This window comes from Otolemur garnettii, unplaced genomic scaffold (genome assembly GCF_000181295.1).
Source record: "Otolemur garnettii isolate 467f Iridium unplaced genomic scaffold, OtoGar3 scaffold00134, whole genome shotgun sequence".
Taxonomy (NCBI): domain Eukaryota; kingdom Metazoa; phylum Chordata; class Mammalia; order Primates; family Galagidae; genus Otolemur; species Otolemur garnettii.
In genome coordinates this window covers 4,528,981-4,544,904 of record NW_003852529.1, presented here as the reverse complement: position 1 = coordinate 4,544,904, position 15,924 = coordinate 4,528,981, and the positions used below count along the sequence as shown (strand labels likewise).

The following is a 15,924-nucleotide window of genomic DNA, read 5'->3' as shown; positions in this document are numbered from 1 at the left end:
GGCAACCAGCCACATGCCCATCAGCAGGAAGGAGAGTGAATACATGTGGGAAGCCCACACAGAGGAAGATTTCATATCAGTTAAAATGAACAAGCCAGACTGACAGACAACCACATGGGTAAGTCTTGGCAATGTAAGACCAAGGAAAAGCACAATGTATTTTCGGAAAGTTTAAATTACTAAAACAAAAAAATATGACTTGTGGGAATACATACAGATTTAATAAAATTATACAAAAAAGAAAGCAAGGGACAGAGGAACACTAGATTCAGGGTGATAGTTTTCCAGGGTTGGAGAGACAGGGGGACAGTTGACATGGGGGCCAAGGGGTCTAGTTTCATATTGAACAGTGAGTTTCTAGAGGCTTTCTGTATTTTTAAAAATAATTATATATTATTGTATAAGAAAATTACACACCATAACCAGGAGAGATTTATTCCAGGTGGGCAAGACCAGTTCAGCATTAAAAACTCAATTACTGTGATCCACCAAGGAACTTCCTCAACTTGATAAAGAGCATCTAAAAAAGAAAAAATCCCACAGATAACATCTTAATGGTGAAAGACAGAATTCTTTTCCCCTGCACAAGCAAGGAGGTCACTCTCACCACTTCTATTCAACATTGTGCTAGAAGTTCAAGCCACTACAATAAGAAAAGCAAAAGAAAAGAGACAAGCAGATTAGAAAGGAAGCTATGAAACAGTCCCCATTTGCAGATGATATAATTGTCTATGTAGAAAATCCCCAGGAATCTACAATAAAAACTTCTGGAACCTAAGAGTTCAGTAACATCACAGAATACAAGATCAGAGCACAAAAATTTCCTGCATGTCTATACACCAACAATGAACATGTAAAATCCAAACTTAGGTACACAATACCATTCGCAATTGCTCCAAAGAAATTAAATACTTAGGCATAAATTTGACAAAACACATACAGACCAATATACTAAAAATTACAACATGCTGATGAAAGAAACCAAAGAAGATCTACATAAATGGAGAGACATACCATGTTCATGGATTAGAAAACTTAAAATATTGAAAATCTCAATGCTCCCCAGAATTACCAGGAAATTTAACATATAATTTCTGACAAAAATCTTAGCAAGATTTTTACTGAACAAGGACAAACTTATTCTAACATTTATATAGAAACAATTTTGGAAAAGAATTAAGTGAGAGAAATCACTCTACTGATTTTAAGGCCTGAATAGTAAGGAATCAAAACAGTGTGACACTAGTGGAGGGACAGAACAGGAAACCCAGAAAGAGACCCACATAATTGTGCCTAACTGACTTATAAGATGAAGATGCAATAGCAATTCAAAAAAAGAAGGAGACCCTTCCAGCACATGCTGCTGGGCCAATTAAACATCCACAGGTAAAACAAGGAATCATGACCTAAGTCTTACACTTCTTATAAAAATTAATTCAATAAATACCTTGGACTTCAACGTGAAACATAAAACTATAAAAGCTTTAGAAAAACATGTAGAAGAAAATATTCAGGGTCTAGGACAGGTGAAGAGTTCTTACAATTGTTACTAATGCACAATTCATTAAAGGAAAATGGATCAAATAAATCATATGGAAATGAAAAACTTTTGTTCCAAGAAAGACCGTATGGCAAGGATAAAAATACAAGCTATAGACAGGGAGAAAATATGTGTGAACCATGCATCCAACAAAGAACTAGAAAGAAATCCCAAAATCCAACCATAGAAAATTATCTAATCAAACTAGAAAATGGGCAAGATACAAAGACATTTCTCTGAAGAGGATCAGTGGCAGACAGGTGCGCTAAAGGGTGTCCAAGATCGCGATCCTCCAGGCGCATGCAATTAAAAGCACAAAGAGCTGTCACTACGCCTATCAGAATGGCTAAAATAAAAAGCAGGGACACCACCAAATGTTGATGAGGATGCAGAGAAATGGGACTGCCCATGTGTTGCAGCTTCAAGTGTAAAATGGTAACAGCTAATCTGGAAAATAATGTGGTTGTGCCTTATAAAAAGTAAGTTTGCAACTACCGTACAGCCCAGCAACTGCACTCCTGGGCGTTTATCCCAAAGAAACGACTTACTCTCACACAAAAACCTGTAAATGAAAATGCATAGAAGCTTTATTCATAATACGCCAAAACCTGACGGCAGTCCAAGTATCCTTCAGCAGGTATATGGATCAACAGACTGGCACATCCGTAACTTGACACACACCTCAGGCAACATTGTGGATGGATCTCACAGGAATTACACTGGGGGGAAGCCCAAAGGTCACTTCCTGTGTGATTCTGTGTACTTTCTCAAAATCTGAATTTTAGGGATGGAGAACAGAATGACGGCCTCAGGGTTAGGGACAGCAGGTGGGGTGACTGCACAGAGGTAGCAGGGGGCCTTTATATGAGGACACTCCTGTGTCCTCACTGCACTGGTGATCAGTGGGGCTGTGCTGTCACACCGTGGACCCACACGCAGCTCACCAGGGTCTGTCTCCTGGTCTTGATGTTGTTCTCTAACTGCATAAGATGTGGCCGTTGGGAACCCAGCAAAGACACAGAGGACCTCTCCATACAACTTTTTCTTGTAACTTCCTAGGAATCTACAATTATTTCAAAACAAAAAGCTAAAAATAAGAAGGAGTAAAACACCGGGAAGTGTGAGGAAGTGATGATTTTGTGTCTGCAGATGGTCATATGAGAGGAAGAATCTGGAAGGCCCTCCAGGCCCCACGTTCATGAGGTAGCCCTCAGGGGAAGTGGCCTGTGGGGATTTTGATGTCCCTCTTCATGCTGCCTGGGCTTTGCCAGCTTCCTGGGCCCCCAGATCTTCCTCCTTCATCTCATACCCACACCCAGCAGCCCTGGGTTGGCAAAAGAGTCCCATGCAGGAGACCCACCCTAAGGATGTTCCTCTCCCAGTGTCCTATGGCAACTTGTATGACCCCTACCAAGCTCACCCCAAGCTGAGGCCCTTAAAGACAGCCAGTGGGAGCCTACCCGCACAACACCCCTGCTAGGCCTGCGCCAGAGGCAGATAGAAAGGCTGGTGAGACGGGCTGGGCATGGGCAGAATGGAAGGTCCCTCAGTACCCTGGGACAGTCCTGTGTCTCCTAAGATACACTAGGTGGGGCTGCATAGGACTGGAAAGATGGGCAAAGGAGCTACCCCAACACCCCAGAAGAGAGGGATGGAGTTCTTATTTCTTACTTTCTTTCCATCTCAACACCCAGGCAGAGCTGACAAACACTCCTTGTCCCAGAGTTAGAAGGTGCTCCACGCAGGCTTAAGAGCTTGTCCAGGGGGCAGGTGCGAAGGGTTCCCATCTGCTTTATTTTGGTGGCTGGAGGCTGGGACGGGTTCTGCTTATTACAGCTAAAGTGGCTTCTGGGAGGAGCTGAGGTTTGGCTGTCCTGAGCCTGTGTCCCAGGACCCTTGAAGTCATCTCCTGCTACCCACAAGGATGGGCCCTAGCAGCTCTGCAGGTGGCAGGGTGGCCCCTCGTAGGCCCGACAGGCGCCTGCTCCGGGAAACTTCCGGCCTTTTCTTTCCCACAGTGTCCCCTTAATGGCCCCACAGTGACATGTGTGCTGAATGCAGCAGCTGGCCCTGGGGTGGCCTGGCATCCCCCAGCCCAGGCCAGTCTGGCTCACCCTGGGCAGCACTGCAGCTCAGGGCTTTGAATTTGACCAATTCAGAAACAACAGGTCCTTCGGTGGGCCCAGCCCCCAAGACCACTACGCCTGGGCTGTGTGCCCAGCCATGGATGGGGGCGGGGGAGGGGGGAAGCAGTGAGTGGTGAGTTAGGGAGAGGCAAGGCGGTGCGCTAACAAAGGGACCAACAGATCAGTAACTTAGTGGGTGAATTAACGAAGCAACAAAACAGATACAGATTGGAGACGCTCGAATGAGTAGACAAATGACGTGGGTCTTTCTCAGGGGCAATGCCTGTGGCCAAGCCCCAGGGGCCATGTGGAGGCTCCTCCACTAGGCAGCACGCCTTCCTTCCCCATGACACCCTGGCCACCCACACCTTGGTCACTCAAGCCAAATGGGGAGGGCAGGGTGGTTATGCAGGTCCATCTCCCCCCCCCCCCCCCCAAGAGAGGAGGAAGCCAAAGTTCTGGACGGTGGCCCATTCTGGGGAGGTGGGCACAAACCCTGGGACCTCAGCCCCTCACTGCAACCAGGATCCAGGGGTCATTTCCCTGCGGGCTCAGTGAGCCCCAGGCCTGCATCCTGTCCCTCACCAGCCTATGCCTGTGTCCAAGCAACAAGAGGGGCATTTGGCCACCTTCCAGGCTAAAACCCAGCATGGAAAGAAAAAAAAACCCTTCAAAGGAGCTAGCCAGGTCCTTCCCTCTGGAGCATTGGAGTTGTTGTGTCTAGCAGGGAGGCCAGGTAGCCAGGGCTGTCACCAGAGTAGTAGCCAGCCCACACCATGGCCTGAGCAGACCTGGGGACCAGGCCTGGCCAAGCCATTTGGTTGCAGAGGCTCTGGCTTGCTTCTGGGGAAGTGGAGGTGGGGAAGCAGTGGCTTTGAGAGGCCTCTGGAACAGTCACTGGGTGTGGCCCTTTGAGCAAAACAGGATCTGAAAAGGCCTGAGTGTTCTTACTGGATGTGGGCTACATCTGGGCCTTGGCGGTCATGGCCGCCAGTGACGGCCAGGGGCCCCTTTCAGAGTGAGGTGCTTATGGAGCCCTGCCCTCCACCTGCTGCCAGACCCCTCAGGTGATTGAAAGAGATGGGGACATGAGGCTGGCAGGACAGCCTCCTGCTTGTTGAGCCTGGAATGAAGGGCTTTGTGAGGCCATCAGAGAAATCTTGGGATCTCCCCTTTGCCCAACATTTTTCTCTCAACAGTCTGTGCTGCTGTGTAGCCCTAGAGAATCTGCCTATCAAAAGGCATGAAGGTATTCTCCTGTTTTCTTCTGTTTAGGTATGTGAAGTAACTCAAATTAATTTTGTGACTAGTGTGTAGAAGGGACCATGGTTTATGTGTGTATTTTCACAGGAGTATCCAAATTGTTCCAACACCTTTTATCAAGAAGAGAATTCTCCCCCTGACTCAATCAAAACAGCACAAAAGTGACCAGGTGTGTTTGTGGGTCTAGACAACCCCGTCCTCCACCTGCCCACCACCACTGCTTTGTGGCAGTCACTGGTGGTGTGAGTCCTCTGACTTTGTCATCGTCCTCCGAAATCATCTCGGATGGTCTTAGCCCTTTGCGTTTTTATAAATATTTAAAATCAGCTTGCCAATTTCAAAATAAATAATAAAAAGCCCTCTGATATTGATTGGAATCATATTTAACTTATACCTCATTTGGGGGAAAAGTAACATCTTGAAAATATTGCATCTTCTTATACATAAATGTAGTGTATCCCTTGATGAATTTAGGTCCCTTTAATTCCTCTCACTAATGTTGAGTGTTTTTTCATGTAGAAGTCTTGCTTATCTTTTAACCAATTTATTTCTAGGTTTATTTAAAGTTTATGGCTTTCAATGCTATTGTAATTGATATCTTTATTTTTTAAGTGCTTGTTGCTAGCATATAGAAACACAATTGATTATTATTGCCCTTAAAACTAGTATTTTCCCTAAATTCATTTATTAATTCTAATATTTTATGGGAAGATTTGAAATTTCTTAGAGATTGTTTACATACATGATTATGTCGTTATTGAAAATAATGATAGTTTTTTTTTTCCTGTCCAATCATTATACCTTTTATCTCATTTTTCTTAATACACTGCTGGGATTTCTGGACAATGTTAAATAGAAACGGTGGCATCTTTGTCTTGCTCCCTGTCTCAGGAGGAAAGCGTGTAGTTTTTCATGATTAATTATGTTTGCGTAGGGTTTCGGGGGTTTTTTGTTTTAGTTTTTGTAGATAATGGAGTCTCCTATTCCTAGTCTGCCTGGGAGTTGTGTTTTTAATTATAAATGGATCTCAAATGTTATCAAATGCTTTTCTGCATCTTTGCATTGATGATGTTTTTTTCTTATTCTGTTGATGTGCCAAATTATGTTGATTGATTCTCCAGCACTGAGTTAATCTTGCACAGCCAGATTAACCGCACTTGGTTTATGTCTCCGTGTATGGCACGGATCGCACTCGCTGGCGTTGTTTAGATATTTGCATCTATGTTTGTGTGAAAGAGTAAGCTGTGATTTTTCCTTCTTGAAATATCTTTGTCAGGTTTTAAGGTCAATGTTGCGCTGCCTCGTAAAAGTTATTCTACAAAGATTTATATAAAATGAGTATTATTTCTTCCTTTAACTGTTTGGAAGAATTTGCTGGGGAGGTCGTTCAGACTTAATAGTTTTCTTTGCAGAAAAATCATTAAAATTCCAAGTATAATATGTTTAATGAATGTTGAAATTGTACATATTGTGTTTTTTAAGGAGTTCATCTATCTTATCTAAATTATCAAAATTATTTATAATACCCTCAAAATAGATTTTTTTTCCCCTCTTGGGATATGAAAGCATAACAATTTTATATTGGGGGGAAGAGATGAGAAAAAGAGAGAGAAGAGAGCAGGGAGTGAGAGGGGAAGATTGGAGGGGGGGAGAGAAAGAGACAAGGAGAAGAGAAAAGGGCATGGCATCCCAAAGAAACAAAGCAAGAACGCCTGCAGGCACATGGATCTTCCAGTGTTTCTAGCCCTAGAGTGAGGCTCCATTTTTAATTCCTAACATTGGTGATTTGTGCCCCTCCCCCATCTGATCAATCTTGCTAGAAGCTGATCAAGAGAAGGAAATTTTCGCTTTGGAGATTACATGAACATAATGTGTGTGGTTTTTTTTTTTTTTTTTAATTTCAGCGACTTGTGCTCTTGTCTTTATCATCTCTTTGCTTTCACTTTCTTTGTGTTTTATTTACGATTTTTGTTAACTTCTCAAGGTGGATTCCAGCCTCTCCTCTGCTCCAATGTACACATTTAAAGCCACAGGTTTCCCTCTGTGCACTTATTTACCTGCAAGCTTTGGTATGTTACATTTTTGTTATTATTTAAACTATGTTTTTATTCGTATTGGATTTTTTTCTTTGACATTTGAGTTAGAGTGTTTATTCTCCACAACACTGGAGATGCCTTAGTTTCTAGTTTAATCTTACCGTGGTCAGAGAACATATTACACATGAGTTAATTTTTTCGAAACTTGTTAGAATTGCTTTTAAAGCCTTACCTGTCGTCTCTGTCGGTGATGTTCCGTGTGTGCTTGGGAAGCTTCATGGTGCTGTGTGTGTCAGTTGAGCTGCACTGCTGGCCACACTGCTTACATCTGTCTCTGCTGAGGCTTTAGCTGCTTTTTTTTCTGTCCATTTCTGAAATGCATTCAAATCTCCTACCATGTGGATTTTCTCCTTAACTTTTCAGTTGTTCCAGTTTTCTTTATATATTTTAAGATCATGTTTTTAGCTGTATACAGGTTTACAATTGATCTCTACCTGCTGAATTTACACTTTAATAATTATGAAATACTCTTTGTCTCTAGTAATACTTAAAGTCTGCTTTGTCTGATAGTTTGCCTATACCAACTTTCACTTGGCTACACCAAGACACATTTTTTCTATCCTTTTACCATCAAATTTTCTGTATCTTTTTTTTTTTTTGAATCAGAGTCTCATTATATTGCTCTAGGTAGAGTGCTGTGGCATCACAGCTCACAGCAACCTCAAACTCTTGGGCTCAAGCGATTCTCTTGCCTCAGCCTCCCAAGTAACTGGGACTACAGGCGCCTGCCACAACACCTGGCTATTTTTTGGTTGCAGTTGTCATTGTTGATTTTAGCTGGCCCAGGCTTGGTTCGAACCCACCAGCCTCTATGTATGTGGCTGATGCCTACCTACTGAGCAACGGGCACTGCCTAATTTTTTCTGTATCTTTAAAGTAGCTTTATGTAGTTGCTTTTACTCCTTCCTGACAATACTGATCTTTTAATTAGAACATCAATCCACTTATAATGCATGCAACCTACCCTCTTACATTTCTTTTTCTTTTGTGTTATCTCTTCCTCCAGTTCTATTTTCTTTCCATGCTCTAATCTGGTTATTTTCTTTGAGTCCACAGAATTTTTTTCTACTGTGTTGCCTCTATCAAATCCATCTATTGCATTCTTAATTTCCATGATTGCTCTTTCTATTCTAGAACTTTTTAATGTGGTTTTTATTTCTCTGGTGAAATTCCCCATCTCTTATCTTGAACTATGTATATGGTTATTTTTAAGCCCTCATCTAAAAACTCGAAAGCAAACCACAGTCATCTACTAGCTTATGAGTCTGTGAGGCAGAAATCTGGGCTGCTCAGCGAGGTGGTCTTACTTGGGTTCACGCACACAGCCCTGCTCATAGGGTGGCCTAGTGATGACTGGGAGATTTTAGTTGGTCTCATATTGACTGTCAGCGAGCATCCATCAGCTTTCCTTCACGTGGCTTTTCCAGCAGGCTAGCTCGGACTTGTCCACAGGCAGCATTCTAAGAGGGGGAAAGTGGAACCCACAAGATCTCTTAAGGTTGAAGCATAGGACACACGGGTCCACTTCCGACAAGTGGAGATAGACTCCAGCGCCCAATGGGAGGAACTACAATGAATCTGCACCAACCTTTTACCCACCAAAGCAAAATTCACTTACCCCTCCGAGACACCTAAAATTCTCACCCAATCGTGTCATGCTCAAAATCCTGCATCTTGTGATCTACCTCTTCTTCCAGTCTCTGACCAATGGCTGGCCCCCAAACCAATGCTATGTGTTTTAAGGTACTGATACGACAATACTCTACTCTGAGACCCAATTTCTTTGTCAGTCATCTATTTCTATACAGCAAGCCACATCTAAGCTTATTCAGAAATAATTAATTTCTTTGCTCATAACTCTGTGGGTCAGAAATTTGAACCTGGTTCAGCTAGGAGGTTATTCTACAGCTTTGCTTAGGTGCAGCTAAAGTCACCTGGCAGTTTATTCAGGGAGTACATCTAAGACAGGCTCATTCACATGTCTAGTGGCTGGTGCTGGCTGTCAACTTGGGCCCCTCACTTTTCCTTCATGTGGCCTCTCCAACCAGCAAGCTCAGGTTCATTCACATGACCACATCCCAAAAGCAACACAGTGCTAAGTTCTCCGGCATTCTTTGAGTCACATAAAGTGGAAAGGACAGCCCAGATTCCTTTTGAATAGGGAATAGACTCCATCCCTTAATGGGAGGAGCCCTAAGTCGTAAAAGCTGTTAAATGAACCACAACTTTAGATCTGTTTCTATGGTCTATTTTGTCCCTTGGTTTTCAGTCTTTCATGTTGAAAAAACTATGGAGGCTCAATGATACTATCTCATTACAGATAATTTTATTTTCTGCTGGCAGAAAGTAACTAGGAAGAGCAACTTGCTCCAGTCAGGGATTGAGGCAACTAATTAAAGAGCTTTCAACTGAAAACCTGGGGTGCTTACTGGGGCTCCCTCTTGGTAGCTTCTCAACCCCACAGCTCTTCCTCCCAGTGACATGAATCTGCAAAGTTCTGGGCTAGCTTTTTACACCCATAGCTGCTGCTTTTTGCTCAGTTTCTCCAGATCTTCACAACCGGTACAGCTTAGGAATTCACAAATGCTTCCAGGGCAAATGATTTAAAAGGTGCTCACTGCTCTGTGGTCCCCTGTTCGCAGGGATCCTGTCCCTTGTGCCCTGGTATGTCTTTGTGGCCCTAGACTCACCAGCCCCAGGAGCCCCTGCCCTGTTCATGTACTGGATGGAGAAAGGTGCCAAGGAGGAGCACCTATGAATCCTACTCTTTGCGTGTTGCTATGTTTTCTTCTAGTCTTTTTATATGCACACACAAGGTAAGACAATTAAGTTCGTGAACTCATCCTAGAAAAAGTAATACAGATCTCATTGTTGGATATCACTGTGGTCATCAGGAGGCCAAGGGGAGTACTTCAAAGGTGACCATAGTAATATTCAGAAATGAAGTATGCAGTACTTTTTCTAGATGAGTTTGTGAGCTTAGTTGTCATGCCTGGTATATATCATCTCTTTCCTTTCTTTTTTGGATAATGTTTCTCTGTTCAAAAGGAACTTTGGAGGCAAAACAGCATGGCCCCCTTCATGGAGTGGTTCAAGTAGTAACTTTTCCTTATTAATTTGTCCTCAGCCCCTATATTTTCCAAGTGCCTATTTATGGAGCTGTGTAATGTTCTAGCTGAACAGGCAGCATCTGCTTGCCCCTTCCCAGGGTAGAAAGAAGTTAACACGACTCCACTATGAGATAGAGTACCTGTGCCAGGGCCTTGGCCCCCATCTTCTGAGCAACCAACAAGGCAGGCATCTCTCTTCCCCACAGGTGAGGTGAAACCTTTCACTTTTAAAGCCTCTTGCCCCCAGCCTCCCTGGAGCGCCAGTCAGGATATGGCCCTGGAGATCTCTGTACAATTCTAGAAGGGTCTAGGTTGCATGCAGCAGGGGCACTTGAACCTGGGACAGTGTAGCAGGGGACAGCCAACACAGGGCAACTGCTTACACCCTCCTCTCCTTTTTCCACTGTAGGCTACGGGACCACCATCGGGCCACCATCAAGGTCATTCGGCGCATGCAGTACTTTGTGGCCAAGAAGAAATTCCAGGTCAGTCCGGTGCCAAGTCCCCTTTCCCAGGGCTTTCCGGGGCTCTCCTTGCCCACAGTGGAGGCTGTCATGGTCTCCATCCCCAACCACACAGGCATGCCTGTTAGAGACCTGCCCCCCAGTAAACACCCTGTGTTGACTTTCTTATCTATCCCTGAGAAGCCCCTGCTTCCCCCCCTCAAAGGATACCCCTGAGGAGTGACCTAAAGGGACATGTGACCTCCCCCTTCACTAATTAGGAGGCAGCACTGGGAAAGGGTGAGTTGGTAATATCAGAGCCTCTCAGAGACAGTATGCAGTTGGCTCCAAGTCACCTGGGTGGTAAGTAGGGTCCCTAGAGCCAGGACCCTCTCCTAGGCTGGGTAGATGTCCCCAGCTCCTCCTCCCATTTGAGTCAGGAGAATGGAGGGGCCAGCCCCATCTGTAGGAGGTGGGGTCCCTTTGGCTGGGTGAGGCTGGAGCTAGTTGTCAGTAGTCTTCCAGGGCTGGGTTTCTGTAGAAGTCCCATGGGCCCTCCAGAGTCCGAGCCCTTCTTCCGCTATGGGGAATAGTCAGACCAAGGTGGCAGCAAGGGGAGGCTTAGTCCTTACTTGAGAACAAGTATGTAGGCATAAGAGACAGGCTCCTTCAGGGTGATCACTCTCCTTCCAGAAGGCCTAGATCACCAAGCAGGGAAGGTTGGGGATGACTTGCCAGAGTGGTCACAACAGCACCCCTACCTCCAATGCCAGGCTGCAAAATTAACACAGGCTCACTCATAGTCCCCTACAGCAGAGTTCCCACCCACCCGGGCCTGGAGTGGCCACACACAACCTCTGGACTCCATGGGAGGTTCTGGACACAGACCCCCATCCCAGGTAACCCTGAGCAAGTTCTTCCCCAACTGTTATGGGAACAAGGGCTCTGGGGCTGGCACAGGACTGTATATACCCTCAGCAGACAGCTGCCACAAGCCCTAGGAGCAGGCCTGGGCCAGGCCCTCATGAGGAGTGTGTGCCCCCTCCCATCCTGGCCACCAGCCACCACCTTGGGTCATGATTTGCACAAGTAGCAGTCCACAATAGTGGTCTGCCACCTCCCTCCCACCTACACCCCTGAGGGGTCTTTTATGTCTCAGCTAAGCCAAGTTGTGCCACGGCTCCCAGCAGGGCCTGGGACTTCCCATTGTCAAAACAAGAGTCACAGTAAAGACCATTGTCAGCTGGTGCTGGGACATCTGCCTGGCTGTTTTGGGGAAGACCCAAGGGCCCCCTGGACCTGGGCATCTCAATTCTGGGGGAAGGCTCACTGGGGCAGGGAACTGATGCAGGGGCACTGAGAGAGGAGGCCCCAGCCTCCTGATGCCAGTCCCCACCCAGGCAAGGAAGGGGCCGTAAGACCCTCTCAAGGGTCAGGTCTGAGCAGGATAGTCCTCAGGGGCAGAGGAGACCAAGGGAAGGGCCACGGTATCACCTCACTGGACAGCAGCATGTCCATAACAGCTAAAGCCACTGGCCACAGCCTGGAGAAGCAGGGAGTTGTGAGGGGTCTTTCCAGGGTGGAGATGATAAGCCACTGCAGGATAGAGCCTAGGACCCACTAGGGACCTGTGGGACATGGTCAGGGCAGGCACAGGGCTGCCTGGGTTGCTTCCAGGACCAGGGGCAGCCAGCAGAGCATATGGACCCTTGTGGCTCCTGGACAGACCCAGCCCCAGAGTGATATGGGTGCTTCCAGCTCAGATCAAGAGGCTATCTGCAAGGGCGCCAACAGTCCTTGTCCCTATGGCACAGGCACGAAAACTGGTCCTTGGAGAGAAGTAGGCTGAGAGCCCGACACTCCCTTCTAGTCGGGGGTCCCCTTTTCTGCCTCAGCACACAGGTCAGGGGCCTGAGAATGGCCCAAGGAGGCTTCTGGAAGCAGACCAGGTAACTCTCCCTCCTCATTCTCTGTTGCTCCCTGCTTCCCTGCCCTGGGGAGCCTCAAGCTCACTGGCAGAAGTGGGGCCCTGTGGGCACACAGGCTCCTGCTTGAGGGCAGGGGCCAGGTGCCTCTGACCTCCTCAGCTGGCTTTTATTACCAGGGCAGCTTGGAGGGTTTGGAGAAGAAAGTTCCAGAAAGAAGGAATCAAAGCTGGGGAGAGGAGAAGCCCTGGCAGTGAGGAGCCGTGTGGGGCTGCAGGGGCTGCCTGTGCCCCCAACCCAGCTCTCAGGCCACTTCCCTTCCTCCATCCCAGTCTGTCTGCCGGCCTTACCCCCACTCACCCCTGCCTGGCCTCAGGGGCTGCAGACGTGGTGGGTGGCCCCACCCCCAGGCTGCTTAGCTGGACGATAAGTCCCTGGCCAGCCGCCCCTATGTCTGGCCCGAGGAGCCAGAGCCTGTTAGCCCTTCAAGTTTGCCTTGAACTCCCCTGTCCACCGTCGGTCAGTCTGGACAGGCCAGCATTATCTCAGCTCATCTCAGGCTCCTGCTGCTGCTGGGGGAAATTAGTTCTAGAGAGAAAAGAGAGATGGTCTCTCTAGCCAGCCCCCAGGCAGCCACTCAACAAAGGCCACAAGAGCCCTGGCCAGGCCCCAGTGGAGGGCTTTGTAGCTCAGACAAGTCTTCCTGGGCTGGGATGCCAGCAGGCCGTGGTCCTGTGTGTCAGTGGGCATTGCCAGGGCTTCCTGGGCTGTGTCTAACATGGGGTAGGGTGGGGGCTGGGGCACAGTGGGAGCCTGGGGACCCTGCCTGGCCCTGCATTTGTATAGACATGTATCCAGAGGCCTCTGACACACAAACCCACACTCGTGTGATTACAGTGGCCCATGGGTGCCCAGGCCCTCTGGGGACCAGCATAAGGACTTGCTCCCACCCAGGATCAGGCCTCCATCACCTCAAGCTTTGGACCCAGACGGTACCCCAGTACCCCCTCCTCCCCTCACCTGCCCCACACCTCATGAGGCACACCTAGAGGTGCCACATACCTCATAAAGCCCTTCAGTCCACAGGAGGCTGACCACCGTGACCTGGGGCCACCTTCAACATGTGCTGAGGGAGTCTCAGCCATAGCCACGGCAACGGCCACCTCTGGCTCTGGCCAGTGCAGAAAGGACTTCCTGACCTTTCACACCTGCTGTCTTATTTTATCCTCACTCCCTCCCTGTCAGACAGAACAAAGTGGGTCTCAGCTATCCAACCTATAGAAGGGAGGAATGAGGCTCAGCGTGCCTCCTTATAGAAAGGAAGACTGAGGCTCAACATCCCATCTTACAGTAGGGAAGAGGGCTCAGCATCCCCCCAGATTACAGAGAGAAAGAACAGGTTTCAGCACTCCGTCTTACAGAAAGGAGGAACAGGCACACCATCCCCATCTTATAGAAGGCAGTAGCCTGACTCAGCATCCGCTCATACAGAAGCGAGGGGCTTAGCACCCCATTGTACAGAGGAGGACCTAAGACATGGGATATGATCACTAGTCTGTACCTAAGTGCAATTTGTATGATTGTCATTAAACTGAGTGTATGGCAGGCCAGAAGGTCTGTCTAGAGTCCCATCCCGTACTTGACCCCATGGCAGGTCTTGGTGTATTGGCCACTGGACAGTGCAGGTGGCTCCAGTGCCCAGCATAGCTCAAAGAAGACTCAGCAGTTTTGTGAGGCCCCATTCCAGCCCCATTCCAGCCTTCCCAGCATTGGGGTCTTCTCCTCAGAGGTTGGTGTTGCCAGTGAGGGCCCTACCTGCTGGTATCATGTGGGGAGAGGAACCCCCTGGACTCTGGAGCCAGCCCCTGGTAGGGAGAATGCCCCTGGTATGCCTTAGGATTCCTGGGTCCAGTGCAACATTGGGTGGCTTGAGGCAACTCTGCCATGCCCCCAAATTGGTAGCAGAACTCTTCGCCATGTCAGAAATATGTCCAAAGCTAGTAGCAGATACCCAGAGACCTCCCCTTGGGAGCTCCCCATCTTTCTAGGAAAGTGCAAGTGGCCACACACCCTCAGATTAGGGCAGCCCTTGTCTCTGGAGTAGAACCCTAACATAGGTAGGACTCAAATACATGGGCAGTGAGGATACCCCCAGACTAGCCCAACCCTGGGCAGGCATTCAGACTCCATGCCTCTCTCCTCCTCTGCCTCAGTGGCCTCCCCCTGGCCTGAGCTGGCCCTGCCCTGCCAAGCTGCTGGGCCCTTTACGTTCCCCTGCCCAAGGCAGTCAGCCCATAGCAGCTCATCACTGATTGTGCTGTTTGCGTGCTAGTGAGGACCACCTTTGGCCCTGCCTGGTCTCCCGGCAGCCCTGGCAGAGGGGTCTGTCCTCCCATGCAGGGCGGCTCACTTGTATGGGACATCAGACCCCCACAATGCCCAGCTGCTCTTTCCAGGTAGGAGCCTTGGATTTGAGGGCCTCTGGGAACAAGGACATAAAGGCAGCTGAGGTTTTGCTGACATCACGAGAAGCTTCATTTCCTTTGTTGTAGATTCTGAGGATGTCACCTGAGCCCCATTTATGGGCTCAGAGCTGGCACCAAGCCTGGGAGCCCTGGGGTCACCTCCCTACCCCATGTGCTCCCAACCCACTATGGGAGCCTATGAAGACACTGATCACCCAGAGCTATAGGCTGAAGATGTCATCTGGGGTCAGCCCTTCCCAGAGCTGGGGACTATCAGGAAGGGTGCTTGGTGAACTACCTGCCCACCGGGAGAATGGTGGGGCTGCTGCCAGCAAGCTCAAGGTCCACATGGGGCCTGAGTATGCGAGGCCACACCAAGCCATGTACCCTGCTACCAGGCCGGCCCATCCTGAGGCCATTGAGAACTGGGGACTGGTGGCCTGGGAAGGAGAGCTGGCAAGTCCCTGCTATTGAGTGAGCAGGAAGCTGAGGCCCAAAGAGGCCAAGCTGATGGCCTAGAGTCACCCAGCCCCCAATGGCCAAGCCAGTGGGGACAAGCCCTGCTGCTGCCTACCACATGCTGGTTGGTCTGCCCCAGAGCACTGTGCAGGTGACCTCCCAGATCCTCGCGTGCTCCACTAGGGCAGACACTGTCACTGTGCACTCAGAGCCCTGCCATACACAGAGAGCAGAGTGACACGTGTCTTCCTGGCCCACAGCAAGCGCGGAAGCCTTACGATGTGCGGGATGTCATCGAGCAGTACTCCCAGGGCCACCTCAACCTCATGGTGCGCATCAAAGAGCTGCAGAGAAGGTGGGCAGGCACAGGTACCAGGGCGGGACACAGGGACCTCTGGGCAACACCGGCCCCAGAGAAGGTGGGCAGGCACGGGTACCAGGGCGGGACACAGGGACCTCTGGGCAGCACCGGCCCCAGAGAAGGTGGGCAGGCACGG

General features: G+C 48.5%; 1 protein-coding gene across 5 annotated transcripts in view; it reads left to right on the top strand.

Annotated features, from left to right (window-relative positions):
- KCNQ1 (potassium voltage-gated channel subfamily Q member 1) overlaps positions 1–15,924 on the top strand; it is a 389,965-nt gene that overhangs the window by 304,309 nt on the left and 69,732 nt on the right. For 2 of the 5 annotated variants that reach the window (XM_003798368.3, XM_023518339.1), the window contains exons 12-13: positions 10,545–10,620; positions 15,688–15,782. In XM_003798368.3, coding sequence (XP_003798416.1) covers positions 10,545–10,620; positions 15,688–15,782 — 171 coding nt within the window. Of the gene's footprint in view, positions 1–10,544; positions 10,621–11,381; positions 11,666–15,687; positions 15,797–15,924 lie in introns of those variants that run through there. The other 3 variants (XM_023518338.1, XM_023518336.1, XM_023518337.1) reach the window with 3 other exon arrangements.